Source organism: Megascapheus bottae, chromosome 6 (assembly GCF_031878675.1).
Source record: "Megascapheus bottae isolate mThoBot1 chromosome 6, mThoBot2.hap1, whole genome shotgun sequence".
Taxonomy (NCBI): Eukaryota; Metazoa; Chordata; class Mammalia; order Rodentia; family Geomyidae; genus Megascapheus; species Megascapheus bottae.
The window spans coordinates 65,130,032-65,158,011 of record NC_143514.1 but is presented as its reverse complement, the minus strand read 5'-3'; the positions used below and the strand labels follow the sequence as shown (position 1 = coordinate 65,158,011).

The following is a 27,980-nucleotide window of genomic DNA, read 5'->3' as shown; positions in this document are numbered from 1 at the left end:
ACTATACCACTAGGCCAAACTCCCTGTCCCGATGGTTTACTTTTGTAAACCATGGTGGTTCAAAGCCAACCCCAGGCACTAAAGTTTGTAAGATTCTTATCTCCGGTTAATCACTAGAAAACCAGAAGTGGTAGGGCGATAGCCTTGAGCTGAAGAGCTCAGGGACAACTCCTCGTCTCAGAGTTCAAACCCCAAGACTGACCAAAAATCAAAGTGTGTAAATGTTCCTAAGTGTTTATCTGGAGGGGTGGGGTAACACAAGAGATGTTTGGTGTGATTTCCCTTCCCTTTCCTCCAAGTAGGGGAGGCTAAGACTTGGGAAGGATGGGAGCACTGTGAAAAAAAAAATGCTTCTCTCTGGAAAGTCTTGTTAATGTCTTTGTATATTCTTTCTGTTAGAGACCATGGCAAGCCCAGGAAAAGACAATTATCGAATGAAGAGCTATAAGAACAATGCCCTAAACCCTGAAGAAATGAGGCGAAGAAGAGAAGAGGAGGGTATACAGCTCCGGAAGCAGAAGCGGGAGCAACAAGTAAGTTAGAATTTGGTCAACAGATGATCAGGAAAGTGAGCCAACCTCTAGGATTGGCCTTCATCTTGCACACTTCCCTTCCCTTTAGGGGGAAGTAAGTTAGATAAGTTTAGCTACTTAATGGACCACTAAGCCCATTTTCCTTTTATTGAGATATATTGGGGGTTTAGAGGTGTGGCTCAGGTGGTACAACATCAGCCAATGAATGAAAGCAAGCATCATAGTGAATTTGAGTCTCCTCACTCCCCCCCCCAAAAGAAGAAAAAATATTAGAAGTTTTAAGAACAGGAAAATCAGTCCCTTATCCCCTTTCCATAAGTTAGACTAGCTATAAACATCACTATGTCTTAAATGTAGCTTTCTTTTTTTTTTTTTTTTTTTGCCAGTCCTGGGCTTGAGCTCAGGGCCTGAGCACTGTCCTTGGACTTTCTCAAAGTTAGAGCTCTACCACTTGAGCCACAGCACCACTTCCTGCTTTTTTCTATGTATGTGGTACTGAAGAATCGAACCCGGGTCTTTGTGCATGCTAGGCAAGCACTCTACCACTAGGCCAAACTCCCGGCCCCTTAAATGTAGCATTTTAATTCTAGTTCTTTGTGTCTTTTTGTCACTGCAGTCAATGCAGTGAAATGCTGGTCATGAAAGCTCAGCTCCAAGCCTGGTCCTTTGGGGCATAGTACCCATTCTGGACTGCCTTCTGTTTTCTCCAGTTTCTTCTTTCTAAATGTCCTTAATATTGGGACTATACTGATACGTTATCATCTATTTCCCCCCCCCCCCCATTACCAGATTGGTGCCTTGTTCTACTTTACATTCTTTGTTTTGTTTTTTGTTTTTGCCAGTCCTGGGCGTGAACTCAGGGTCTGAGCACTGTCCTTGGACTTTCTCAAGGCTAGAGCTCTACCACTTGAGCACCTCAGGACCACTTCCAGCTTTTTTTTTCCTATGTATGTGGTACCAAGGAATTGAACCCAGGCATTCGTGCATGCTAGGCAAGCACTCTACCATTAGGCCAAACTCCCAGCCCCACCCATCCTCTTTTATACTAAGGACAAAAAAAAAATTCTTGAAAGATTTGTTTAGCCTAGTGGAAGAGTGTTTGCCTAGCATGCACAAGGACCCGGATCTGATTCCTTGATACCGCATACATAGAAAAAAGCTGGAAGTGGTGCTGTGGCTTAAGAGGTAGAGCTCTAGCCTTGAGAAAGCTGAATGATAATGCTCAGGTCCTGAGTTCAAACCCCAGGACTGGCAAGAAATTTTTTTAATGTTTATTTTATAAATATTCTCTTTTGATGAACATAAACAATTAGAGTAACATAGAATGTCAACCTGTGTCAATATAAAAACTTGGCATCATTTTCTCTAACATTTCTTTATCATTGATGCAGTAGTTGTTATTTGGTTGTAAGTAGTCTTACCACTGTCCCCATATTTTATTTTCAGCTTTTTAAACGGAGAAATGTGGAGCTGATTAATGAAGAAGCTGCAATGTTCGATAGTCTGCTGATGGACTCCTATGTGAGCTCTACAACTGGGGTAAGACCTTTGCACATGCCTGAAGCAGGTCTGCAACACAACTGCTTCTGCAGAATAGAATTTGCATAGTTCATGTCTCTTAGAAGCTTTTTTTTTTTTTTTTTGTCATGGGGCTTGGACTCTGGGCCTGGGTGCTATCCCTGTGCTCTTCAGCTCAAGTCTACTGCCCTAACCGCTTGAACCATAGCACCACTTCCAGTTTTCGGGTGGTTAATTGGAGATAAGAGTCTTAAGGACTTCAGTGCTGGGGCTGGCTTTGAACCTTGATCCTCAGATCTCAGCCTCCTGAGTAGCTAGGATTACAGGTATGAGCCACTGTGCCTAGCTTACGGACTCTTTCTTAACTGGTCAGTTTAAAGAAGCAATCCAGATTCTCTGGATATACCTAAGGAAACATCCAAGGGGAGTTAACAGTTCCTTCAGAGATTTAGAATCCATTTGGAATGTTTCAACTCCAAGCAGACAGATTAAATAGCCCCCTTCTCCTGAGGCTGCTAGGCCATCCTCTTACCCCTAAATCTTAGAAAGCAGCATACCAAAGCAGGATTGTGTGCTCACATCTGCCTGTAGTGATTTCGGTTTCTGTTTCTTTATACTGTTTGTAAAGTCTCAAGCCTTTTTATATTCTAGGAAAGTGTGATCACAAGAGAAATGGTGGAGATGCTCTTCTCTGATGATTCTGACATGCAATTAGCAACCACACAGAAATTCCGGAAACTTCTCTCCAAAGGTATAAAGACTGATCCTTCTTGAAGAAACTTTTTTTTTTTTTTTTAATTTTCTTTTTTATTTATTTATTTATTTATTTATTTTTAAGTATTATTATTATTTTTTTTTTTTTGCCAGTCCTGGGCTTGAGCTCAGGGCCTGAGCACTGTCCTTGGGTTTTCTCAAGGCTAGAGCTCTACCACTTGCGCCTCAGCACCACTTCCGGTTTTTTTCTATGTATGTGGTACCAAGGAATCGAACCCAGGTCTTCCTGCATGCTAGGCAAGCACTTTAACCACTAGGCCAAACTCCCAGCCCTTCTTTTTCTTTGCAGTGACCACATCAACTGTTCTCCCACTTGCTGATGATTTCTACCTATATTAGAAGTGGTATTCTTTCTTTCTTTCTTTCTTTCTTTCTTTCTTTCTTTCTTTCTTTCTTTCTTTTCACTCATTTATTCAAGGCCTGAGCACTATCCTTGGTCTTTCTCAAGGCCAGAGCTCTACCATTTGAGCCTTAGCACCACTTTCAGCTTTTTTTTTTTTTCCCCCGATGTATGTGGCAACTGAGGAATCAGACCGGGGTCTTCGTGCATGCTAGGCAAGCATTCTACCACTAGGCCAAACTCCCGGCTCCAGAAGTGGTGTTCTTGAACAAACCAAGTACATTCCACTTCTGTACTTGTTCTTTCTTTCCAATACCCTCCACTTTATCTATTCAGTACCTCTCTTATTTCCAGTTTACTAATGAATCTACCTGGCTTCCTATCCAAAATTGCCATGTTAGCCAGGCATTTAGTGGTTCATACCTATAATCCTAGCTTTTCAGGAGGCTGAGAGCTGAGAATTACAGTTACAAGTCAGCCTGAGCAGGAAAATTCCTGAGATTTTTATTTCCAATTAACTAAAAAGAAAAAAGGAAAAAAAAAAAAAAAAAGCTGAAGTGGAGGCATGGCTCAAGTTGTAGAGCATGAGCCTTGAACAGAAAAGTTTAGACAAAACACTTAGACCCTGAAGTGAAGCCCCAGTACTAGCGATAACTGAATGGAGGAACAAATAACTAACAAACACTTCTGTCCTCCCATCCCCTGTCCAGCAGTTTTACCTTGTCCTACATCTCTTTTCTTCCTCTATTAGTATCATCCCTCAATATATGCAGGACACTTTTATAAAATAGTGTTGTATTTGAATATAACCTGTATATGTCCTTTTGTATACTCTAAACTCATCTTCAAATTATTTAAAATATTTACTACAATATAGTTTTTCTACTATACTGATTAGGAAATAATGACAAGGAAAAAGGGGTTGAATGATGCATTGTTTTTTCTTTGTGATTTTTGTTTTATTCTGTGACAATCTTGCTTTATACTCAACCCTTCCTGGAATTTGCTGTATAATCCAGGTTGGCCTTAAACCTGAGATCCTCCTGTCTCAACCTTTTAAATGCTGGGATTATAGCTGTATATCACAATAATCATCTATAACTTTAGTAGGCATCTGGTGGAATGCATAGGTATGGCATCCACAGTTAGAGTACAGAATGTATTTACTACTTTCTAACAATAATAATATATCTCTGCTGATGAGGATATAAATTACACCAGGACAGGAGCTTTGGGTTTGTTCACTACTATATATTCAGTGTCTAGAAGTGTATGGTAGTTGGTATATGATACACAAGGCTCTGATTTCTATCCCCAATACTACAAAAAATAAAGTCTGTTATGATAGGAGAAATATATCATGCCTTAGTATATTAAGCACTCCTCCCAAGAAAAGACTATGGCCAGGGCTAGGAGTTTGGCCTAGTGGTAGCGTGTTTGTCTAGCATGCATGAAGACCTGGTTTCAATTCCTTGGTACCACATACATAGAAAAAGCCGGGGACCGGAAGTTTGGCCTCGTGGTAGAGTGGTTGCCTAGCATACACGTAGATTTGGGTTTGATTCTTTGGTACCACATATATAGAAAAAAGCTGGAAGTGGTGTTGAGGCTCAAGTAGTAGAGCTCTAGCCTTGAGAAAGTCCAAGGACAGTGCTTAGGCCCTGAACTCAAGCCCAGGACTGGCCAAAAAAAAAAGAAAGAAAAGAAAAGAAAAGGGAGAGAGGGGAGTGTGGGGAGAGGGAGAGAGGGGAGTGTGGGGAGAGGGAGAGAGAGAGGCAGAAAGGCCGGAGGTGGTGTTGTGGCTCAAGTGGTAGAGTGCTAGAGAAAGCTCAAGGACAGAGCCTAGGCCTTGAGTTCAAGGACTATGGCCATGAAGGGAAATACAGAAATATGTAAACAAAGGTTGTTCATTCCTTGGGCTTTCCTTTGTCCTTTACCTTTTTTTTTTTCTTCCAGTACTGGGGCTTGAACTCAGGGCCTGAGCACTGTCCTTAGATTCTTGTTGCTCAAGACTAGCAACTCTACCTCTTGCCACAATGCCACTTCTGACTCACTCTTTCTTTCTTTCTTTTTTTCTTTCTTTCTTTTTTGGGTCATGGGGCTTGAACTCTGCCAGGATGCTGTCCCTGAGCTCTTCAGCTGAAGGCTACCACCCTACCCTTGAGCCAAGCCCCATTTCTGGGGGTTAATTGGCTATAAGAGTCTCAGGTCCTTTTGTGTCTGGACTGGCTTTGAACCTTGATCTTCAGATCTCACCTTCCTGAGTATCTAGGATTACAGGCGTGAGCCACCACGCCCACACTTTTCTTTCTTTCTTTTCTTTTTTTGGTGGGTCAGGGGGCTTGAACTCTGTGCCTGGGCGTTGTCTTTGAGCTCTTCAGCTCAAGGCTACCACCCTACCCCTTGAGCCACAGCCTCACTTCCCTTTTCTAGAGATTAGAGATGAGAGTCTCATAGTCTTTAGTACCCAGGCTGGCTTTGAACTGCGATCCTCAGATCTCATCCTCCTGAGTAGCTAGGATTATAGACATAAGACACAGTGCCTGGCTAATTGTGTCTTTTTCTTTGTATATGGTACTGAGGAATCAAACCCAGGGCTTCATGCATGCTAGGCGAGCACTCTACCACTAGGCTATGCTTCTGGCCCCTCCTTTACCATTTTGAACTTTCATTCAGTAAGCTAGAAATGAGTATGCCTAAATTAGAATTGGCTTTACATTTTAGCATGCTATATGAATTGTATAGTTTCAGAGAGCAGCGAGAATTGTTAAAGGAGCCTTACTAGAAAGGAGTTTGGGAATATTTATAAGATGTATTTAGGAAGGATTATAAACTTACCCCAGGAAGTGGATCAGGCAAAGCCTCCTGACTTTTCCTCTATTTCCTCTTCTTCCAGAACCAAGTCCTCCAATAGATGAAGTTATCAATACTCCAGGAGTAGTTGATCGGTTTGTAGAATTTCTGAAGCGGAATGAGAATTGTACATTACAGGTAAAATCTAGGGATATGATAGCCAAACTGAAATTCTTTAACAAATTACTGTGGGTGTAAATACATAAATAATGAGGAAATACTTACGGGAAACTGTCATTTGCCTCAGAAAACTTGGCTTCAGAGAAAAGAGCCACAAATCTCAGTGATAACTATATGAAGTAGTGCATTCATTGATGAACTTTATATACTTCGGAACTTCAAACATGATGAAAACATACATTGAACATACATTGTTATCTGCTTTTTTTTTAGATTTATTATTTTTATTTTTTTTCCTTCTCTCTTTTTTTTTTTTGGCCAGTCGTGGGGCTCGCACGTGGGCTTTGGCTAGAGCTGTACCACTTGAGCCACAGTACCACTTTCAGTCTTTTCTATGTATATGGTACTGAGGAATCGAACCCAGCTTTTCGTGTATGCTAGGCAAGCACTCTACCAGCACTAGGCCAAACTCCCAGCCCCCTGAGCTTCTTTTGCTCAAAGCTAGCACTCTGCCCTAAAAAGAGTTTTAATCTCAAAAGAAAAATACCAGATTATGAAAGGTATTTCATTATAAATCAGAGATTCTATAACTACCTATGTGACCTAAGGCAAATCACTTATTTCTCTGGCTCCTTCTCCAAAAATGGAAGATGAGTAAATCCCTTGGAATTTGCTAGAAACTCAGCTAAACAATACTTTTGAGAGAGCTATCTCACTCTTAAGATACATTTCATAAGAGAAGATGAAGCTCCAGAAATGAAAAGTGACCCATAAGTGGTTGAACCTAGTTCCATGTTTCCATTGTGTAGCATCACTGCTCTTCCTATCATGGGGGAAGTAAGTGGGCAACTTTTGTTTGATTTTGTTTTATTCATGGTTAAGTTCATTTTTTCCACCTAGCTAGTAGGTAAAACTGCTTAATCTAGAATGACCTCTCATAACTTTATCTTACTTTCAGTTTGAAGCTGCCTGGGCTCTAACAAACATTGCTTCGGGAACCTCTCAGCAGACAAAAATTGTCATTGAAGCAGGGGCTGTCCCCATTTTTATAGAGTTGCTTAACTCAGACTTTGAAGATGTACAAGAACAGGTAATACTCAGATTTGGCTTGATTGTTGATGATACTGAGAATATAATCTTATTTTAATCCTTATTCTTGACACAGTGCACTCAACACCCTTGGAATTTTCTGAGTGATAAAAAGGTACCCTTCACACAGAATCAGTGGTGAAAAAGTGCAGCAACAGGGCCCATCAGTTACACTAGACATTGATGAAAGTGAACTCATCAGTGAGCAACTCATTGATTAGTTGCATCCTTAAGCAACTCAAGGACAGTGAGGGGAGGAAGGAATGGGAGAGATGCTGATGCTAACTAAGCAACAGGAAAGAAAGGTACATATTATTCAATCAAGAAGTAGTAATTTTATCATTAATGTTCAAAGAGATACTTTTTTCCTATGTAAAACTTGAGGTCTTTGGGTTTTATTGTTACTCATAAGCTGTGTAAATAAGAATGACAATTTTTTCCAGTGTGAACGTAAAAATGATTATATGTATGTAACTATTCAATCTCAATAAAGGAAAATAAAATGTCATCTTCAGATAGATTTGGTCACCAACATAAAAACAAAGTTGTTCCCAGATATGTGAGGAGGGCTGAACCTGTGCTGAGGTGTCAGAGGGCACAGAAACTCTGCACTACCAGTCCCTACACTTACTGACTGTTTTGCCCTGTGCATCTCTGTTAGCAGCAATTCCTACATTATACCTGGTATAAGTAAAGCATTATCTTTTTTTTTCTTCTTCTTCTTTTTTTCTGTCATGGAGCTTGAACTCTAGGCCTGGGTGTCTTCCTTGAACTCTTTAGCTCATCACTAGTGCTCTTCCACTAGAGCTACAGCATCATTTCCAGAGTGTTTTTGTTGTTGTTGTTTTGTTTTGTTTTGTTTTGTTGTTTCCATCATGTAGATTGAACTTTGGGATTGGATGGTGTCCCTGAGCTCCTCAGCTCGAGGCTAACACTCTACCATTTAAATAGTGGGTTTTTTTTGCGGGTCTTGAGGCTTGAATTTGGCCTGAGCGCTTTCCCTGAGCTCTTCAGCTTAAGACTACTACCCTACCCCGGGCCTGAGTACCTCTCTGAGCTTTTCAGCTCAAGGCTACCACCCTACCCTTGGTTTCTTAGAGGTTAATTGGAGATAAGAGACTCAGGTTCTCATGCAGGCTGGCCTTGAACCTTGATCCTTAAATCTCACCCTCCTGAGTAGCAAGGATTACAGGCATGAGCCACCACGCCTGGCTAACGTGTTCTTTTTTTTTAGGTTAGATCTAAGTTATTCCAGTTAACTGAGAGATAATTAGAGCTATAGCCAGTTTTATAGGTGGCCAGTCACTAGTACTAGAGGCCTCAGACACTGAAACTCATATCTGATATGAGACATCTCAGTCTTGTGAGACAGATCAGTGATAGCTAACATAGTGCTAATACAGTGTCAAAATTGTATTAAATTGTTAACATACAGTTGGTATCTGACAACTGGTTTTTAATGCAGAGAGACTTACATATATTTGGTGTCAAAAGTGGTGAATAAGCCGGGTGCCAGTGCTCACACCTGTAATCTAAGCTACTCTGAAGGCTGAATTCTGAGGATTGAAGTTCAAGGCCAGCCCCTAGCCTGGGTAGGAATGTCTGTGACACACTTATCTCCAGTTAGTCACCAGAAAACCAGAAGTGGCACTGTGGGTAAAGTGCTAGCCTTGATCACAAAAGCTCAGAGATAGCGCCCAGGTCCTGAGGCCAAGCCCCACAACTGACAAAAAAAAAAGAAAGAAAAGAAAAAATGGTGGAACAAAACACATAGTACCCCTTACTACCATAGGTAAATATTGAAGATAAGGTACAATTTCCATCTCTCCCAAATATTGAAGATAAGGTACAATTTCCATCTCTCCCACCCGTTTCTTGCTAGTTTAATAGAAATGGAGATTTTTGTCTTAGTGGTGTAGCCGACAGGTGTTGATTTGGTTTATCCTGCTGCAGATGGCAGCGTGTCTTCTTCCCCACCACACGAGGACCACCCAGGGAAAAAGTACTTGTAGAGCAAGTACTCAGTAAGAATTTAAACAAGTCACATGAACTTATTTAATATCTCTAGTCTTGATACATGCCTCAGCCAGGTTTGGAGGGATGGGGGGCTTTGTAGTACTATAAAGTATTTGCAGAAGCTACCAGGCTCTTTAAGTCACAGTTCCACCATCCCTTTTCAGGCAGTCTGGGCTCTGGGAAACATAGCTGGAGACAGTTCCGTTTGCCGAGATTACGTCTTGAATTGTTCCATCCTTAATCCTTTATTAACGTGAGTAATTATAATCATTTTCACCTGGGGCATTTATAAATCAGCCTTGTGGTAGTTTACTTGGGGGACAGCTTATCCAGTAAGATGATAGGTAAATATGAAGTACATTCTGATTCCAAAGTAGACATTACCTTGAGAATAAGAAGATTGTGTCTGAGATAGAAGTATGATTCAAGATCAGCTTTGAGCAAAACAGCCAAGTAAACTGAGTTTAAGCCTGGTACCAGTCTCATAATGATAAGGCCAGGCACTAGTGGCTCACACTTATAATCCTAGCTACTCAGGAGGCTGAGATCTGAGGATTGTGGTTCAAAGCCTGGGCATAAAAAGTCTGTGAAACTTTATCTCCAAATAGCCACCAGAAAACCAGAAGTGGCACTATGGTTCAACTGGGAGAGTTCTGCCCTTAAGTTGAAGAGCTCAGGGACAGCTCCCAGGCCCAGAGTTCAAGCCCCATGACCAACTTAAGAAAGGAGCGGGGGGGCGGGAGTTTGACATAATGTAGAGTGCTTGCCTATCATGCATGAAGACCTCGATTCAATTCCTTGGTACCACATACATAGAAAAAGCCTGAAGTGGTGCTGCGGCTCAAGTGTTAGAGGTCTAACTTTGAGAAAACCCAAGATAGTTCTCAGGCCCCAAGTTCAAGCCCCAGGAATGGCACAAAAAAGCGGGGGAGGGGGGGAAGAACATGGTGCCCATAATCAGTGTCAAGAAAATTATTCCTGGGCCAGAGGTGTAGCCTAGTGGCAGAGTACTTGCCTAGCATACACAAAAGCCCTAGGTTCAATTCTTTGGTACCACATACAGAAATGGCCAGAAGTGGTGCTGTGGTTCAAGTGGTAGAGCTCTAGCCTTTAGCGGAAGAGTTCAAGCCCCAGGACAGGCCAAAAAAGCTTGAGTAGAAGGAAATTGTTCCTTACCCCATGGCATTATAGAACCCCATGTTGATGATACTTGCCTCATGCCTCATCATTGAGCCAAAGAAGAAGAGTATGACTATCACAACTGGAAAGATTAAACCTTTTCTTCAGAATGCATTGATTGGCTATAGGGATATGCATAGGTACACTGGTCAGCTCTGTAGTAAGTCATAGTTAAAAGCCCTGTAGTCATTTGGACCTCTGTTCCCCTGTCTTCCCTCTCTCCATATCCTTGAAGTAAACTACATCTGAGCTGAAAAACATGAGTGGATTATTACTCAGAAACCTCAATCTCATACTGCAGGGCTAACACCCTCCCACTTAGACATTTAGCTTTTATTATGAAAGAAAACACTACTCTTGGGCCAGGAGTTTGGCCTAGTGGTAGAGTGCTTTCCTAGGATATACAAAGACCTGGGTTCAATTCCTTGGAACAACATACATAGAATAAAAAAAGTTGGAAGTGGTGCTGTGGCTCAAGTGGTAGAGCTCTAGCCTTGAGGAAAGCCCAAGGACAGTGATCAGGCCCTGAACTCAAGGCCCAGGACTGGCAAAAAAAAAAAAAAGAAAGAAAAATGAGAACACTACTTTTGTCTGGGACTTAAGCCCTAATGTAGCATGTTCTACCTAAAAAGCTTTAGCTAGGTGTAATGGTACATACTTATTTGCTTAGTGGCTCATGGGGTTTGAAGTCAGGGCCTGGACACTGTCCCTTAGCTCTTTTTGCTCAAGGCTAGTGCTCTGCCACTTTAAGCCACAGTTCTACCTCCAGTTTTCTAGTGGTTAATAGGAGATAATCTCACAAATTTGCCTGGGCTAGTTTTGAACCTTAATCCTCCAATCTCAGACTCTTGAATAGCTAGGACTACAGATTTGAGCCATCCGAGCCCAACAAGATCTAGCTGTTTTATCCTTTCTGATCCTACTCTTCTGTTCATAAGTCAGCATAAACTGTTCTTAGGTTAATAGGCAGGTTTTTAGAATCTTCAGGGTTCAGTTAGATTTGCCCCTGGGGTTAGTTGGCTACAACGCTGTACTAAGGCATCAGTGCTCAAGGTCTGTTTTTGCTTTTTCTTTCAGACTTCTTACCAAGTCCACACGGCTGACAATGACACGGAATGCAGTCTGGGCTCTGTCAAATCTTTGCAGAGGGAAGAACCCACCCCCAGAGTTTGCAAAGGTGAGCTCCTTACCAGTCCCTGACTAATTGCAGATTCCACCATAGTTTCTTAAATTTTGGAGTATCCCTTGGACTCTTAAATTGTGGGAAACTGACAAAAGCGACTGTCAATGAAGTAGTTGATTTTATGTGCCCAGATGATAAAGAGAAAAGTGAGACAGATTTAATATAATAAGGATTCAGCCAGACACTGTTGGCCCAGTTCTAGAATCCTAGCTACTCAAGAGGCTGAGGATCTTGGTTTGAACTCTGCTGGGGCAGACAAATCTAAGAAACTTATTCCAGTTAACAAGCAAAAAGCCTGAAGTAGGGGCCGGGAGTTTGGCCTAGTGGTAGTGCTTGCCTAGCATGCAGGAAGACCAAGGTTTGATTCCTCGGTACCACATACATATTAAAAAGCTGGAAGTGGTGCTGAGGCTCAAGTGGTAGAGCTCTAACCTTGAGAAAGTCCAAGCACAGTGCTCGGGCCCTGAGCTCAAGCCCAGGACTGGCCAAAAAAAAAAAAGCCTGAAGTAGAGGTGTGGCTCAAATGGTAAAGCACCAGCCTTGGGCAGAACGTAAGAGTTCAGGGCTTTAAATTCCAACTCTAGTAACTGTATATAAATATATATAAATATATCTGTCTAACATTACTTTTTGAGAGGAGGTTAGTAAGAATTCGTGATAGAAAGCCATACAGGATGGCTCTCACCTGTAATCCTAGCTACTCGGGGAGTCTAAAATCTGAGGATCAAGATTCATAGCTAGCCCAGGCACAAAAGGACCTGAGACTTGTCTCCAAGTCCTTTTTATTCTGTCTCCAACAGGTCTCTCCTTGTTTGCCTGTATTGTCTCGTCTACTCTTCAGCAGTGACTCCGACTTGTTGGCAGATGCTTGCTGGGCCCTCTCTTACCTATCTGATGGCCCAAATGAGAAGATTCAAGCAGTCATAGACTCTGGAGTCTGCCGGAGATTGGTAGAGCTTCTGATGTGAGTGTTATCAGTTATAAAGGATAAAGATTCTTTAAGTGTTCACAAATTCATCCCAAACAGTTTGCAGTTAGCAGTTTTCTGAACTGAAGGCCTGGAACCCTGTGAATGCTGCCAGCCTTGGTGTTCAGGAGGGCTGAATGTGATGTGGTAGCTCTTCACGATAATCCTTTTCTCCTTTGTAGGCATAACGACTACAAAGTGGCTTCTCCTGCCCTGAGAGCCGTGGGTAACATTGTCACTGGGGATGATATCCAGACCCAGGTAAGGAAGAGGAGGGTACAGAATCTTAACTCAAACTATCTGTTTGAGCCACTGTAGAGAGCTGCCTATGGACAGAAACCTTCCCTGCCTGATGGGAAGCATCATTGTCTGACACAGACAGGTTGGGCCTAGGTAAAGTTTAAGTACTATATACACTCAGTATCATCATGGGCATTTTGGTTCCTTCTTGAACAAATTATAAATCATCCAGTTGGTGCTTGGGAAGGAAAATTGATAGGAATAATGACTTATCAGGATATTATAGCATAGTTAAGTATATACCATTATCCTTTTTGAAATATTGAAAGCTATGGAACTCCACCAAAAGCCAAAAGCAGAGCACCAGTAGCTCACACCTGTAATCGTAGCTACTCAGGAACTGAAATTTGAAGATTGCAGTTCAAAGCCAGCATGAGCACTAGGTTCTTAGAAAGCAAAGATCAAGAGGATGCAGATCTGAGGCCATCCCAGGCAATAGAGACTCTGTCTCAACCAGTATAAAGCCGAGTGCAATGACGTGTGTCATCCCAGCTATGCAGGAAGTGTAATTAAGAAAATTGAGGCCTATGCATGAAAATATGACCCTATTCAAAAAGTAGCAAAAGCAGGACCCAGGAATTTTGCCTTGTAGTAGAGTGCTTGCCTAGCATGCATGAAGACCCAGGTTCGGTTCCTTGGTATCACATGCATAGAAAACGCTGGAAGTGGTGTAATGGCTCAAGTGGTAGAGTGCTATCCTTGAGAAAAACCCAAGGACAGTGCTCAGGCCCTGAGTTCAAGCCCCAAGACTGGCCAAAAAAGTAACCAAAGCAATTCACACCTGTAATCCTAACTACTTAAGAAGCTAGGATCTGAGGATCAAGGTTCATAGCCAGCCCAGGCAGGAAAGCCTGTGAAATTTTCCTGGCTGGCAAACATAAGGCCCTGAGTTCAAACCCCAGCATCACAACAAGAACAACAAAAAACAAACAAACCAAAAAATCCCCACTACTTTAGGGTAGGAATGGAGAAGAATGATTCATTTGGGAGAATAATGGAAGTGGTAACATTAATCAAGATGCATTGTATGCGTAGTCTGATTTATGGTATTGTCAGATTTTTAAAAAAAAAAAAGTCTCACTGGGCACTGGTGGCTCGTGCCTATCCTCCTTTATAGGAGGCTGAGATGTGAGGATTGCAGTTCAAAGCCAGCCTGGGAATGAAAGTATTAAATTCCATGAGACTCTTATCTTTACTTAATGATAAGAAAACCAGAAGTGGTGTTGTAGCTCAACTGGTAGAGTGCTAGCCTTGAGCCAAAGAGCTCAGGGACAATGGCCAGGCCCAGAATTCAAGTGCCATGACCGACCAAAAAAAAGTACAAATTTCTTCAATCTCTATTCTTTTCAGTCCCCGAAGGGATTAGACGATGCCCAACCTCATTGAGGAATGCAGTCTACTTTATTTTTATGGTTTGTGCTGTCTTGATGCACACATATTTTTTATTTTATTATAGCCCAACACCTAATTTCTCTTTGGTTTCTTGTGGGTTTTTGTGTGTGTGTTCTAGGTTATTCTTAACTGTTCAGCCCTCCCTTGCCTTCTACACTTGCTGAGCAGCTCGAAGGAGTCAATTCGGAAGGAAGCTTGCTGGACCATTTCAAACATCACTGCTGGCAACAGGGCTCAGATACAGGTGGAACAGTCAGGGGAATCGAGGGGCTTGAAAACATATCAGGGCAGGGGAGGCTTGTGATATATTTATTTCCACACAAAGCATTTATTCCCCTTTAAAAATTGGAGCCAGGGGACAAGAGTTTGGCCTAGAGGTAGAGTACTTGCCTAGCATACATGAAGACCCAGGTTCGATTCCTCGGTGCTACATATGTAGAAAAAAAGCCGAAAGTGGTGCTTATGTTAAAGGGGTAGAGTTCTATCCTTGGCGAGTCCAAGGACAGTGCTCAGGCTCTGAGCTCAAGCCCAGGACTGGTTTAAAAAAAAAAAAAAATGGAGCCAGGGCCAGGAAATACAGCCTAGTTGTAGCTATGGCTCAAGTAGCTGAGTGCTAGCCTTGAGCAAAACGTATCCAAGAACAGTACCCAGGCCCTGAGTTCAAGTCCCAGGACTGGCAGTAATAATAATAATAAATATTAATAGAAGTCAAGCCAGGTAGATACTAGTGCCTCACTAATTCTAGCTACTTCGGAGGCTGAAATCTAAAGGTCATGTTTTGAACCCACAGGAAATTTGGTGAGACTCTTATCTCCAATTCAACACCCAAAATAAAACCCAGAAATAGAGCTGTATCTCTAGTGCTAGAATACTATCCTTGAGCAAAATAACTCAAGGATAGTATTCTGAGCATCCTGAGTTCAAGTCCCAGCATTCACACCCTTCCCCTGTCACATCCTGTCCCGTCCCCCTCAAAAAAAAAAATAGGGTTAAGGGGCTGGCGATATAGCTCAGTGATAGAGCCTTGCCTACCATATGAAAAGCCCTGGTTTGATCCCCACTGCCACAAAAACAAAGCCAAAATGAGGGGTAAATGTTTGCTGTTAGTCTTAAGATTCTGTGTAGTAGATCCTACAGGCTGTTCCTTATAGTCTTGTCACCTGTGGGGGAATGACAAAGGAAAATTTACAGGTTGGGAATAATGTCTAAATATTAAGTGATTTTTTTTTTTTTGCTTTCTTTCTCTTAAAATGACATTCTTTCTCATTAATCCCCTTAAGGCTGTCATAGATGCAAATATCTTCCCCGTGTTGATTGAAATCCTTCAGAAAGCAGAGTTCAGAACAAGAAAAGAGGCAGCCTGGGCCATTACTAATGCCACATCAGGAGGAACCCCAGAGCAGATCAGGTATCACATTTTTTTCCTATTATCTTAAATAATGAGAGCATTTCTTTCTTAGCTCTTGGTTTGTGGGTAACATCTGCATCCTGGTATCTTTCCCCCCTGTGCCAGCTGGCACAGGGATTCCTGAAATAGGGGGTAGGGCCTAAGAAAATAGAAAAGAGACAAACAGATGGGGTTCGGGAGGACTACAGCCTAAGTCAGCAGCCCAAGATTCCAGCCTAAGATGGTATATGGCCATGAGCATAAGACTGTAGCCCAGTTTATTTCAAGTTCCCACCTTAAATACTCTTCTTAAAACTAGGGAACACGGGGGCCGGGAGTTTAGCCTAGTGGTAGAGTGCTTGCCTAGCATGCACGAAGACCCGGGTTCGATTCCTCGGTACCCCACATACATAGCAAAAAGCCAGAAGTGGTGCTGAGGTTCAAGTGGTAGAGTGCTAGCCTTGAGAAAGTCCAAGGACAGTGCTCCGGCCCTGCGCCCAAGCCCAGGACTGGCAAAACAACAACAACAAAAAAACTAGGGAACTGCCTGGGGCTGCATTCGTACAAAACAGCAATCAAGTGGCAAATAGGATAAATGAGAAGCTATTAACATTGCCCAAAGTCATCCTGATAAGAAGTGATTGACATTGCTTAAAGTTATCCTGATAAGAGCTACTTCCTTGTGTACAAGATTGTGCTGGTCCAAGGTCACTGGCCCCACAGTCGGCCCCTCTACTACTTCTTATAGTTCAGAAAATGGACTGCTATGTAAGTCTCTATACAAATGAAGAGAGGTCATGGTATGTATCAAAGCAGAAGCTTCCTTGATTTTCATTTTTTAAATGATTTTTAATTATTTTACCATGAATTAATTTCACCATATTTTTACATTACTGCATTTTTTTTTCATTTCCTTTCTTTTTTTTTTTTTTTTGTCTTGGGCCTTGAACTCTCTCAAGGCTAGTAATCTACCATGTGAGCCACAGTTCCACTTGTGGACTTTTCTGTGTATATGGCACCAAGTAATCAAATCCAGGGCTTTGTGTATGCTATGCAAGCACTCTACTAGGCCAGACTCCCGGCCTTACTACATTATTTTTTAGGTTTTTTTTTTTTTGCCAGTCCTGGGGATTGAAGTCAGGGCCTGAGCACTGTCCACTGGGTGTGGGTGTGTCAATGTCGATTGTGGGGCTTGAACTCTGGACCTGGACACTGTCCCTATGCTCTTCAGCTCAAGGCTACTGCCCTCTCCTTTGAGCCACAGCACCACTTCTGGTTTTCTGGTGGTTAATTAGAGGTAAGAGTCTCACTAACTTTTTAGTGCCTGGATTGGCTTTGAACTGCAATCCTCTGATCTCAGCCTCCTGAGGAGCTAGGCTTACAGGTATAAGCCACCATACCTGGCTTTCCTTGGACACGTTTTGTTTATTTGTTTTGCTTGGTTTTTTTTGCCAGTCCTGGGCTTGAGCTCAGGGCCTGAGCACTGTATTTGGGTTTTCTCAAGGCTAGAGCCCTACCACTTGAGCCACAACACCACTTCTGGCTTTTTCTATGTATGTGGTACCAAGGAATCGAACCCAGATCTTTATGGACACTTTTTGCGCAAGGCTAGCACCTTTGCCACTTGGTCCACAGCACCACTTCCAGCTTTTTCTGATTATGAGGTACCAAATCCAGGAATTCATGTATGCTAGGGAATACTCTACCACTAAACCCATCATTTGTTAAACATGAGCATCAGTGACTCATTCCTGTAATCCTAGCTATGCAGGAGGCTGAGTTTTAGGATCATGGTTTGAAGCCAGCCCAGGCAGGAAAGTCTGTGAGACTTTTTTCCCCCCTAATCCTGGCATTTGAACTCAGGGCCTGGGCATTGTCACTTGCGCTTCTTTTTTCTCACATCTAGCACTCTACCACTTGAGCCACAGCGCCACTTACGGCTTTTTCTGTACATGTGGTACTGAGAATCAAACCCAGGGCTTTATGCCTGGCAAGCACTCTGCCACTAAGCCACCTTCCCAACCCTGTGACAATCTTATCTCCAGTTAACCACCAGAAAACTGGAAGTAGAGCTGTGGGCTCATAATGATAAATTGCTAGCCTTGAGCACAAAAGCTCAGGGAAACTGCCCAGGTCCTGAGTTCAAGATCCAGCTCTGGCACACACTCAAAAAAGCTGCAAGTTGGTGGTTTGGCACAAGTCTTGAGTGAAAAAACTAAGGAAGAGCACAAGGTCAAGAAATCCAAGCCCCAGTAGCTGCACAAAATAAGAAAAGACAAAAATGAATATTGTCATGAAAGCAGCATTAGAAGGGTTTATGCAACATAAAGTATGACCAATCACAACAGGATGATGGAGAGATTCAGATAAAGGATAGGTAGTTATGAAGACTCAAGAAGTAGTTGAAAGCCAGGCACCTGGCTCATACCTGTAATTCTAGCTACTCAGGAGGCTGAGATCTGAGGATCCAGGTTCAAAGCCAGATGGGGCACTAAAGTCTGTGAGACTCTTATCTCCAATTAACCAATAGAAAACGGGAAGTAGTGGTATGGCTCCATGGGTAGGGTGGTAGCCTTGAGCTGAAGTGCTTAGGAACAGCGCTCAGGCCCAGAGTTCAAGCCCCACAACCAACCAAAAAAAAGAAGCTGAATTCTCCTTGGTGTGTTATGCCTGTAATCATAGCTACTGAGGAGGATGAGACCCAAGGATCATGATTGGAAGTCAACATGAGTCAGAAAGACCATAAGACCTTTCTCATTATCAACCAGTGGTTCAGGGAGCGTAGCCTAGTGGTAGAGTGCTCATCTAGCATTCATGAAGCCCTGGGCTCGATTCCTTGGTACCACATACTCAGAAAAAGCTGGAAGTACTGCTGTGGCTCAAGTGGCAGAGCTCTAGCCTTGAACAAAATCTGTTTAAGGATAGTGTCCAGGCCCTGAGTTCAAGCCCCAAGCCTGGCACCAAAAACCTACTCTAACCACCAGAAAGCTGAAAGTGGTGATATGGCTCAGGTGAGGGAACTCTAGCCTTAAGTGAAAAATCTAATGGATAGTATCTAGGTCTTGAGTTCAAGCCTCAGTATAGACAAGGGAGAAGGTGGCTGGGGGGATGAGGGTATAGTCCATGTGAGTGGTGTGGCGAGGGAGACCCCTGCATTGCATTAATGTAGAGTTTGCCTGGTCTCTGACTTCCAGGTACCTCGTATCATTGGGCTGCATCAAACCTCTGTGCGATTTGCTGACGGTAATGGATTCAAAGATTGTGCAAGTGGCTCTCAATGGACTAGAGAATATCCTGAGGCTTGGTGAGCAAGAGGGCAAGCGTAGTGGCTCTGGAGTCAATCCCTACTGTGGCCTCATCGAGGAAGCCTATGGTAAGTTCCTTCTCATAGGCTTGACCACCTTCTTAAGTAGAGAGTCTAGGTCCATTCCTAAACACTGTAACCCTTCAAAGCAATACACATGTATATGTTGGGGTGGGTTTTGGAAAGCATCCACATTTTCCTGAGACTTGAGCTTTTCTCTCTAAAACCAGTGAAGAGGGATAGAGGTGTGGCTCAAGTACTTGCAAGGCAGATATTTTAAGCTCCAAGTTTAAGTCTTGTACTGCCAGCAAATAAAACTACTTAGGTGAGCACCAGTGGCTCACATCTATATCCTAACTACTCAGGAAACTGAGATATGAGTTTGAAACCAGCGTGGACAGGAAAATCTGTAACATTCTTCATGTCCAGTAACCCAGCAAAAAAGCCATAAGTAGAGCTGCTATATTAACCTTAAACAAAAAAGCTAAGGGAGAGCCAGGCATTGGTGGCTCACACCTGTAGTCCAACCTACTCAGGAGGCTGAGATCTGAAGATCAAGGTTCAAAGCCAGCATGGGCAGGGAAGTCTGGCTGTGAGACTTTTTTTTTTCCCCATGCCAGGGCTTAAACTCAGGGCCTGGGCACTGTCCTCGAGCTTTCTCAAGTCTAGCGCTCTACCACTTGAGATACAGCACCACTTCTGGCTTTTTCTTTGTGTGTGGTACCAAAGAATTGAACCTGGGGCTTCGTGTGTGCAAGGCAAGCACTTTTACCACTAGGCCACAATCCCAGCTGAAGTAGAGGGTTTTTTTTGTTGTTTTGTTTTGTTTCGTTTTGTTTTTTTTTTTTTAGTGTCCATGGTGTTAGAACTCAGGGCCTTATGCTTGCTTGGCTAGCACTCAACCACTTGAGCCACACCCTGAGCCTTTGTGAGAATCTTTATCTCCAGTTAATCCCCAGAAGACCAGAAATGCAGCCAGGTGGTCATGGTGGCTCATGCTTGTGATATTAGCTACTCTGGAGGCTGAGATCTGAGGATCAAGGTTCAAAGCCAGCCCAGACACAAAAGGACCTGAGACTCTTATCTCCAATTAACCTCCAGAAAATGGGAAGTGGGGCTTGGCTCAAGGGTAGGGCAGTAGCCTTGAGCTGAAGAGCTTTGGGGCAGCACCCAGGCCCAGGGGTAGAATGGTAGCCTTGAGCTGTAGAGCTCAGGGACAGCGCCCAGATTGAGTTTAAGCCCCATGACTCATAAAAAATTTAAAAGCCAGAAGTGGAGCTGCGGATCTACCAAACATATAATGCCAGATTGACTCATCAGCGATTAGTGCTCTCTTACATGAGAGACAAATGTTAATTTGACTAGATCTGATTTAAAGTAAAATGAGACTAGATACTCAGTTTTTGTTTGTTTGTTTTTTGTCCAGTCCCTGAGCACCAACCTTGAGTTTTCTCAAGGCTAGTGCTCAATCACTTGAGCCACAGCACATTTCTGGCTTCTTTTTTATATATGTTGTATTGAGGAATCCAATCTGGGTCTTCCTACATGCTAGGCAAGCACTAGCCTAAATTCCCAGCCCTAGATACTTAGTTTTAACAGATAGATTCTCCTCTTTCCTTGGGATTCTGTAATTTGGGGAAGAGATCTTGACTCTTCTTCCAGGTTAGTGTGATTTGATTTTATTACTTGTGTTTGTAAACACTAACATATCTCAAGGAATGAAAAGTAAATGTTTTATGGACCCTTCCTTCTTACCACCATAGGTTTGGATAAAATTGAATTTCTCCAGAGCCATGAGAACCAGGAGATCTACCAGAAAGCCTTTGACCTCATTGAGCACTACTTCGGTGTAGAAGATGATGATAGTAGCCTGGCTCCCCAGGTGGATGAAACACAACAGCAGTTCATCTTCCAGCAGCCTGAGGCCCCCATGGAGGGCTTCCAACTATAATGTCTGCCTCCGGGGAGGGGAAGGGATGGGACGAACCACCGACCAGCAGAGCAGCCCTGTGATGGGCAGGACAATAGCCTGCCCACCATCAGCCACCATGTACCTGCTGCCCTGGAGACTGTGCTCTTGACCTGCTCCACCCCTTCCCTGGAGGGAGCACCCTCTGGACAGACAGAACCATCTGAGGCTCACATTTGGGTTTTGTGACAAGAAGGGGATGTGTTGGGTTTTCTTCCTTACACTCTGTTTTGGCTGCACACATGTCTTTATAACCCAGGAGCCCAGGGATAGACAAAGGAGGACTGAGGTAATCAATTTGCACCTTTTTGAATTTTTTTTCCCTTTTTTTTTTTTCAGTGGTGACTTCTTTCCCTATTATCTTCCTTATTCCTTCCCAGTCCTTTGCCCTGATTTGTGTAACTCTTATCTTGGGTACTTGAGCATATGGAATATCCCAGAGGGCTCAGGAGGGGGGAGGGGAAGGGGGAAGTCCAAAACAAAGTGTTCTTGCTCTGACAGAATATTAATCTTGTATACGTGGATTGAGTTATTTAATTTTTTTTAATTTTGCACATTTTTGTTGTATTAAGGTTGCTCTTCCCAAGAGCCACGAGTTCCTGATTTTAGAAATTCCAGCTGCCAGCATTATGTGGCATAAAGGATGATAGGGAGGCCACTATGAAACAAAGATGCCTCCCTCCCTCCGACCATTTGCCCAGCCTTCTTTAATTGGGAGAGCCCTTCACTCTCCTGGGGCAAATACACCATTGCAAGTGGAGGGGAGGAACCCGGGCCTTCCAACAGGGCTTCCCATGTGTAGCTACTGACCATTTCCACCTTCCAAATGGTGCAACCCAACTTCATTTGTTTACTTGAAAATTCCACTCAGAGTTGAATTAACCTCTGGGATGGCTGTATTTTCTCCTAAGCTCAAGACAGGGAGCTGTGGTCCTTCCTTTCTCCAGAGGAGAAAGTCCTTGCTCTGGTGACCCATAAGTTGCAGAGGAGGCTGGAGTGATGGTGTCATGTATTGGGATAGTCAGGGATCCCTACCTTTGGCCTTTTCTTCTTCCTCTTCCATAGTTGGATCATGTATATTTTACTTCCAAAGGAGACATTGTCAAAAAAAAGTTCTGTATTTTTTTTTATATTCTCGATATTAGGTAGGTCAGTCTTAATTGGTCTGAGGAGGAGGAATTTCTGTGACTAGGATACTGTGAGGAAGTCCAAAAGTCGATATTGAAGCTGCCTCACTCAAAAGGCCTGAACTTGGTCCTTTTCCTTTCTACTTAGCTTCTGGGCCACCACTTGGGACCAACCCTCAGTTCTGGAACACTTAAAAAGCAAGCCTAGTCTGATTGTCCAGTACCTGAAGGGAACTGGTGAAGCCTTAGTCTATCACTAGTCCTTCCTTCTGGATACCCAAAAAGCAGTCTGGCTTTTCAAATTCAATCTTAAAGGCTGTTGTCCACATGTTTTCACACACAGCTGTCTCTCCTATGATCACAGAAATTTAGAAGCCTGAATGCCTTCATGAGAGCTGTTGGTGTTGTCCCTGTCTGGGATCCTTGTACCTTGTTTGGGTTTTCCTTTCCATGTGACCATTATAATACAGATTTCTTAGTAAAATTAGTGTGGTTCTTCAGTGGCTTGCTTATGTCTAGTGAAGTTTTACATGGCAATATAAAACCCAGAAATGTTGGGGGCAGAGGTATGGAGGAAGTTGTCAGCTAAGTAAAGACTAGTGGGGAAGCTAATAGTCCAAAGTGTCCAGTTTCTCTCTGCATCTTCGCTGAGGTTAGTTGGAGGTGTTCTCTAAGTTACACTTTTCATTCCCAAGAAACAGTGCTGTTCTTGCTACCATTCCTACATATCCTCTTTGACTCAGGTGAAATCTCTACCCCTCTGCTTGTATCTTATTGTTGGCCATTTGTCTTGAATTTGCCCTCTCCTAGATTTGAGGCTCTACTCCAGAGGAATTTTCTGAAAAAGGCACATCAGCATTGAAAAATAACATCGGTATTGAGTGATCTTGAATCAGATTTCACTCAGTTTAGGAATGATGACTGCAAACTCAGTCTCCTAGGAAAGGAAGAAGAGAGGAGCTGAAGGACCTTGTTATTTTGGCCTACTACCTCCAATACAAAGCTATCTGCAGTTCAAAGAAAAGCCTCCACCACTGCCACCATCATCTTTGTCTAAAGGGCAGAGAAATTTATTTTCGTAGGATCTACTTGCTACATCTTAGCAACAGTTAAGTCTTTGAGTTGGAGTCATATTCTTAGTATAAGACAGAAATAGCCTTTTTTCCCAGTTCCTCCAAAATATGCTTAGCTTTAGATCTAGGTCCTGTATCAGATGGAAGACTGCTAACCATCCAGCTGCCACTTAAAGCTAGTTTTCTCTGAAATCTTAAGAGGCTGCATTCTGTTAGCACATGTTGACAGACTTCAGAAAAAAATTGGTCTCTAGATTTCCTTTGTGTTTGCCAAACCATGTTTCTCCCTATTTTCCTTGAATCTCACTCCAGTCCATAGGTGAAGTTCCTCCAGCCAGAGTAATAACATCTTTTGTTACAACTCCTCTTCATCTTTGGCCATCTTGTGAGGGGCTACTCTTGTGGACAGCCCCTGTGGGACTCTAGATCCTGACCTAAGTGAGGACAAAAGCCTTTCTAAAATGCAAATTTATGAATAACTATTGCCAGGCTGGCCTATAGAGCATTCCAGCTGTAAAGAACAGTCTAATAGGCTGAGACATGTTTTTGGAATCCTTGTATGTTAGCACATGGTTTTTAATATCCTTGGTGGATGCAGTGGTATCCAGGTGTGTGGATTAAGAGAACAGGAACCTTGGGGCTGGGAGCATAACCTAGTGGTGGAATGCTTAACTAGCATGCCTGAAGCCCTGGGTTCGATTCCTCAGTCCCACATACACAGAAAAAGGCAGAGATGGCACTGTGGCTCAAGTGGCAAAGCACTAGCCCCGAGCAAAAAGTGTCCAAGGACAGTGCCCAAGCCCTGAGTTCAAGCCCCAGGACTGGCATTAAAAAAAAAAAAGAAAACAGGAACCTGTTTTTTAGTTCACATGCTCAAGTACTGTTTTGAAATTTACCAACCTCTCTAGGCATTCTACCCCCACACCATCTTTACTACTAATAGGATTTCTGATCTTAGAAATGTGTGTTCATTTTGTAGCTATCTTTAGTCACCACCAGGCCTTGATGGTATCTGCAGCCTTAGGGTAGAACCATGTGGCTTCTGTCATCAACATGCCAGCCTAGATCTGAGGACATAAGTGACCTGGGGAATAGGTATTAATGACCTCTGGATCTGAAAACCCTTCATGTACCTCCTTACTTCAGACCCTTATGTCTCTTCTCCCCTCTGAAGCCCTGTTCTTTGGAGCTAAATGGCACACATTATAGCTGCTATTATATTTAGTTAAGGGAGAGAAGAAGACTCTTAGGCATAGACTTTCTATTTTTCTCAAGCCAAACCAGTTCAAGAAGAATTCTGCAGAGTAGAATGAGCTGTTTCCATTTTATCATGTGTACCTGCCTGCAAAGCCTAGCCGTTCTAACCTCCTCACTCCACATACCCTCTCCCCAGCTCATTTGTTCAAGCTTATCACTTCTTTCACTACATTAACCATCTTGGTGTCCATCCTCTTGGGTATTCCTTAATGGATTCATCTGTGGGCTCAGAGTCCAGCTTTTCGGTTGAAGATGGGGGAACTGATTCTGTAAGTCCCTAGAAGCACTCCAGAGACATAATAGAGAAGATAGATCTGGCTTGGGGCTTCCTGGCAGGGTGGGGGAAGGGTACAAGGCTTAGTTGGAGCATAGGAAGGGCTGGTGACCCACAAGACCATCTTTGGGTAGTAAGGATGAAACACTGCTTACAGGGGTTCTTTTCTGGCCATCTAGTATTACACATTTTAGGCCAACACCATCAGCATTTTTTTTTCTGTTTTACCTTTTGTATCGTTTTTATCAAACCAGCAAGCTGACAGTTTGGCCCTTTGCAGATCCCTGTGGCGGGTACTAGCTACTGTGGGGCCAAGGCCTTCATAAATCATTTCTATCCCCTAGCACTGTCCCAGAGTAAGATGGCATAGAAAGAGTGGAGTCAAAACCAACCAAATCTGTGAATTAAAACTGCTAGTTTTCTTTGAGAAGATATTGTGCTGTGTGAAGGCCTAGCCCTTGTGCAGGACCTAAGCTGACAGTGAGAAGCAGTATTAAACAGGGACCCAGAACATACTGGGAGAAAGGTTTGTATACTGTTTTCAGGGGCTTGAGCCTGCCTGCCTACTTACAGGGCAGCCTGACTTCTAATGTCTACATTAGAACATGCTGGAACATGTGACACACTGGCTCTGCTCTTCTACCGAAATCTGATTTTTTATTATTTTGCCCCTGGGTGTGGGGAAAGAGACCTATGTGCCATGTTCAAGTGAGCTGTAAAGGAAGTTACTGCTTGGATCATGGACTGGGAATTCTGGCTCAGAGATGCTTTAAGAGTTCAGGCTCTGAGTGAACCCCCCCAGGTCCTGGAGTGGGGGTTGGCCTTTAGAGCCAGCTTCGGTTGGATATGCCCTCTTTTTACTTAATAAGTAAGGGAAGGGGATATGGGATCTCAGCCACACCTAAGAGACAGGATGTCCATCAAGAACAGTTTGGGTTTCCAGCTAAGGACCCTAATATGGTGAATTAAATCCTTCTCATTGGTTTTGCTTTCCAGATCCTTTGGCTTTTATTTTTTTCTAAGAACAGTAAATTCTGGCTATTTTTTCATATTCTCAGGGCCCCTGGGTAGACAGACGAAGCTTGATTTCAGAGCAGACATAGGCTAAGAAACCATGTCATTGAGTGTGCTGAGTCCAGACAAATGATATTTATATACACACCCAAATTTGAAGAGAAAATGTATTTCTTTAGGTTTCAAACACTGTAATAGATATAAAGAAAAAATAAAAACCTGTTGAAAATTCTAAATTGTCTTCTTTGGTTTAGAATAACCCTACCTGGATTTAGAAGTACACAAAGGATTTTAAACTACCTTGGTAGAAATGGGAATTACACCAAGCTGAGCACTATAGCCTGTGCTTATAGTCCCAGAGACTAAAAGTTAAGATGTCTGAGGATCTGGCTTAAAGCCAGCACAGGTACTAAAGACAATGAGACTCTTATCTCCAACTAACTACTAGAAAATGGGAAGTGGCTCTGTGGCTCAAGGGGTAGGGCGGTAGCTTTAAGTTCAAGAGCTCAGAGACAGCACCCATGCTCAGAGTTCAAGTCCCATGACCAACACACATACACACATTTTAATGGAGATGGAAGGACCATGGATTAAGTCCAGTCCAGGCAAAAGCAAGATCTCAACAAGCATACTAGATAGGCATGGTGGTACACACCTATAATGCCAGTTAGGAAAGATTTGGAGCTATGAGAAATGGAGTCCTAAGCTGGCCCAGTCCAAAAAGTGAGATCCTACCTGAAAAAAGGGGTAGTAACAGGTCTCAAACTTCAGCCCCCAGTGCCACCAAAACAAAGCACACTGACAAATTGAGACACACATGTATGCATGAAAATATCACCAAAAATAAAGAACAGACCAGAAGCCATTGGCTCATACTGTGATCCTATCAGAAGATTAAGATCTGAGAATCGTGGTTTGAAACCAACTTGGACAACATCCATGAGACTTTCATCTCCAATTAGCCTGCAAAACACCAAAGTAAAGCTGTGGCTCAAGTGGTTGAGTGCCAGCAACCTCATGAGGCCCTGGGTTAAATCCCCAATATCTGCACCAGAAGAGAAGAAAAGCAAAAAACTGATCACAATTAAAGTTTCCAAATCTTTTCAATTTTAGCCTATATGCAAATGGGAGTTGCTGCCTGTCCCAAGCCAGACTCCGTGCAGAGACCCCTGCCTAAGTGACTAAATGCTGTACTAGTGATGGGGAGAAATAAAATTTGCTTGGACTCCCCTTCAGGGAAAACTTGCCACAATTATTGTTCCTGCATAGAAGATAGTGTAGCAAGTAAAGATGGTGTCCGTCTTTCTCTTTGGAATCTGCTTTCACCACTCTATGTCAAAGTGGCCGAGTTACCTAGGCTTCCCTAAAATTGGGAATCATTTTCTTTGCTTACAGAACGAAGAGTACTTTTTGTCCAGTAATTGTGAAGATCAAGCAGAGTCAGGAAAATAACTTCAAAACTATTACAAAGTCCCTATTGGGATAAGAGAAAGAAACACTGTCCGGTCCCACAACGAATGACTGAGTCTGCAGAGGAGGACTTGGAACACAGATAGCGAGCGAGACTGCTCTCTCTGTTCCTCTTCCCTGTCCTCAGAGTTCCTAGATAAGAGTTACATATAAAAGCCTGGCGCCCTTGGCTCGAGATTCCAAGCCGGCCCGAAAAAGCAAAGTCCTTTGATCACCAATTAACCAAAAAGTACGGCTCAAGTGGTAGAGAGCCAACCTTGAGCGAAAACCCCAAAGGACATGGCCCAGTCCCCTGGGTTCAAACCCCAGGACCGACACACACATTTACTTTATTTTTGGTCGGTTGTGGGACTTAAACTCCGTGCTTGAGCACTGTCCCCGAGCTCTTCAGCTCAAAGCTCTACCCCTTGAGCCACAGCACCACGTCTGGTATTCTAGTGGTTAATTAGAGATGAAGAGTCTCTGCCTTTAGTGTCCGGGCTGGCTTTGAGCCGCGATCAGTAGCTAGAATTACAGGCATGAGCCACCACTCCCGGCTACATTCCTTTGTTTTTAGTGAAGGAGGCCAAGAAAGAAAAGCCGGGACTGGAGGTGGGGGGAAAGAAAAACTAACTCGAGTTCGTGGGTAGACGAGCCCATTTTGAACCTGCAGAATAGCCGGGTCCTAGGGCTAAATCCCATTCTATTGCATCTCGGGACTTGTGGCCAACCCCGATGCATGAAGGGAATCGTAGTCCTTCCCCGTTCTCCGCCGCCGTGGCCGCCTTCACTTGGTCTTTCCCAGCAAGCTCAGCGCCAGCACCGACCGCTGATTGGCTGCTGCAGGAGCGGCAGCTCTGGA

General features: G+C 43.2%; 1 protein-coding gene across 1 annotated transcript in view; it reads left to right on the top strand.

Annotated features, from left to right (window-relative positions):
- Kpna6 (karyopherin subunit alpha 6) overlaps positions 1–25,887 on the top strand; it is a 39,758-nt gene extending 13,871 nt beyond the window's left edge. The window contains exons 2-14 of the mRNA XM_090335362.1: positions 400–533; positions 1,980–2,072; positions 2,703–2,802; positions 6,062–6,156; positions 7,097–7,228; positions 9,408–9,496; positions 11,500–11,599; positions 12,406–12,569; positions 12,755–12,833; positions 14,383–14,508; positions 15,545–15,672; positions 18,846–19,024; positions 20,719–25,887. Of these exons, the coding sequence (XP_090191488.1) occupies positions 400–533; positions 1,980–2,072; positions 2,703–2,802; positions 6,062–6,156; positions 7,097–7,228; positions 9,408–9,496; positions 11,500–11,599; positions 12,406–12,569; positions 12,755–12,833; positions 14,383–14,508; positions 15,545–15,672; positions 18,846–19,024; positions 20,719–20,906 (1,607 nt within the window). The 3' untranslated portion in view covers positions 20,907–25,887. The remainder of the gene's footprint in view (positions 1–399; positions 534–1,979; positions 2,073–2,702; positions 2,803–6,061; positions 6,157–7,096; positions 7,229–9,407; positions 9,497–11,499; positions 11,600–12,405; positions 12,570–12,754; positions 12,834–14,382; positions 14,509–15,544; positions 15,673–18,845; positions 19,025–20,718) is intronic.
- The last annotated feature ends 2,093 nt before the right edge of the window (positions 25,888–27,980 follow it).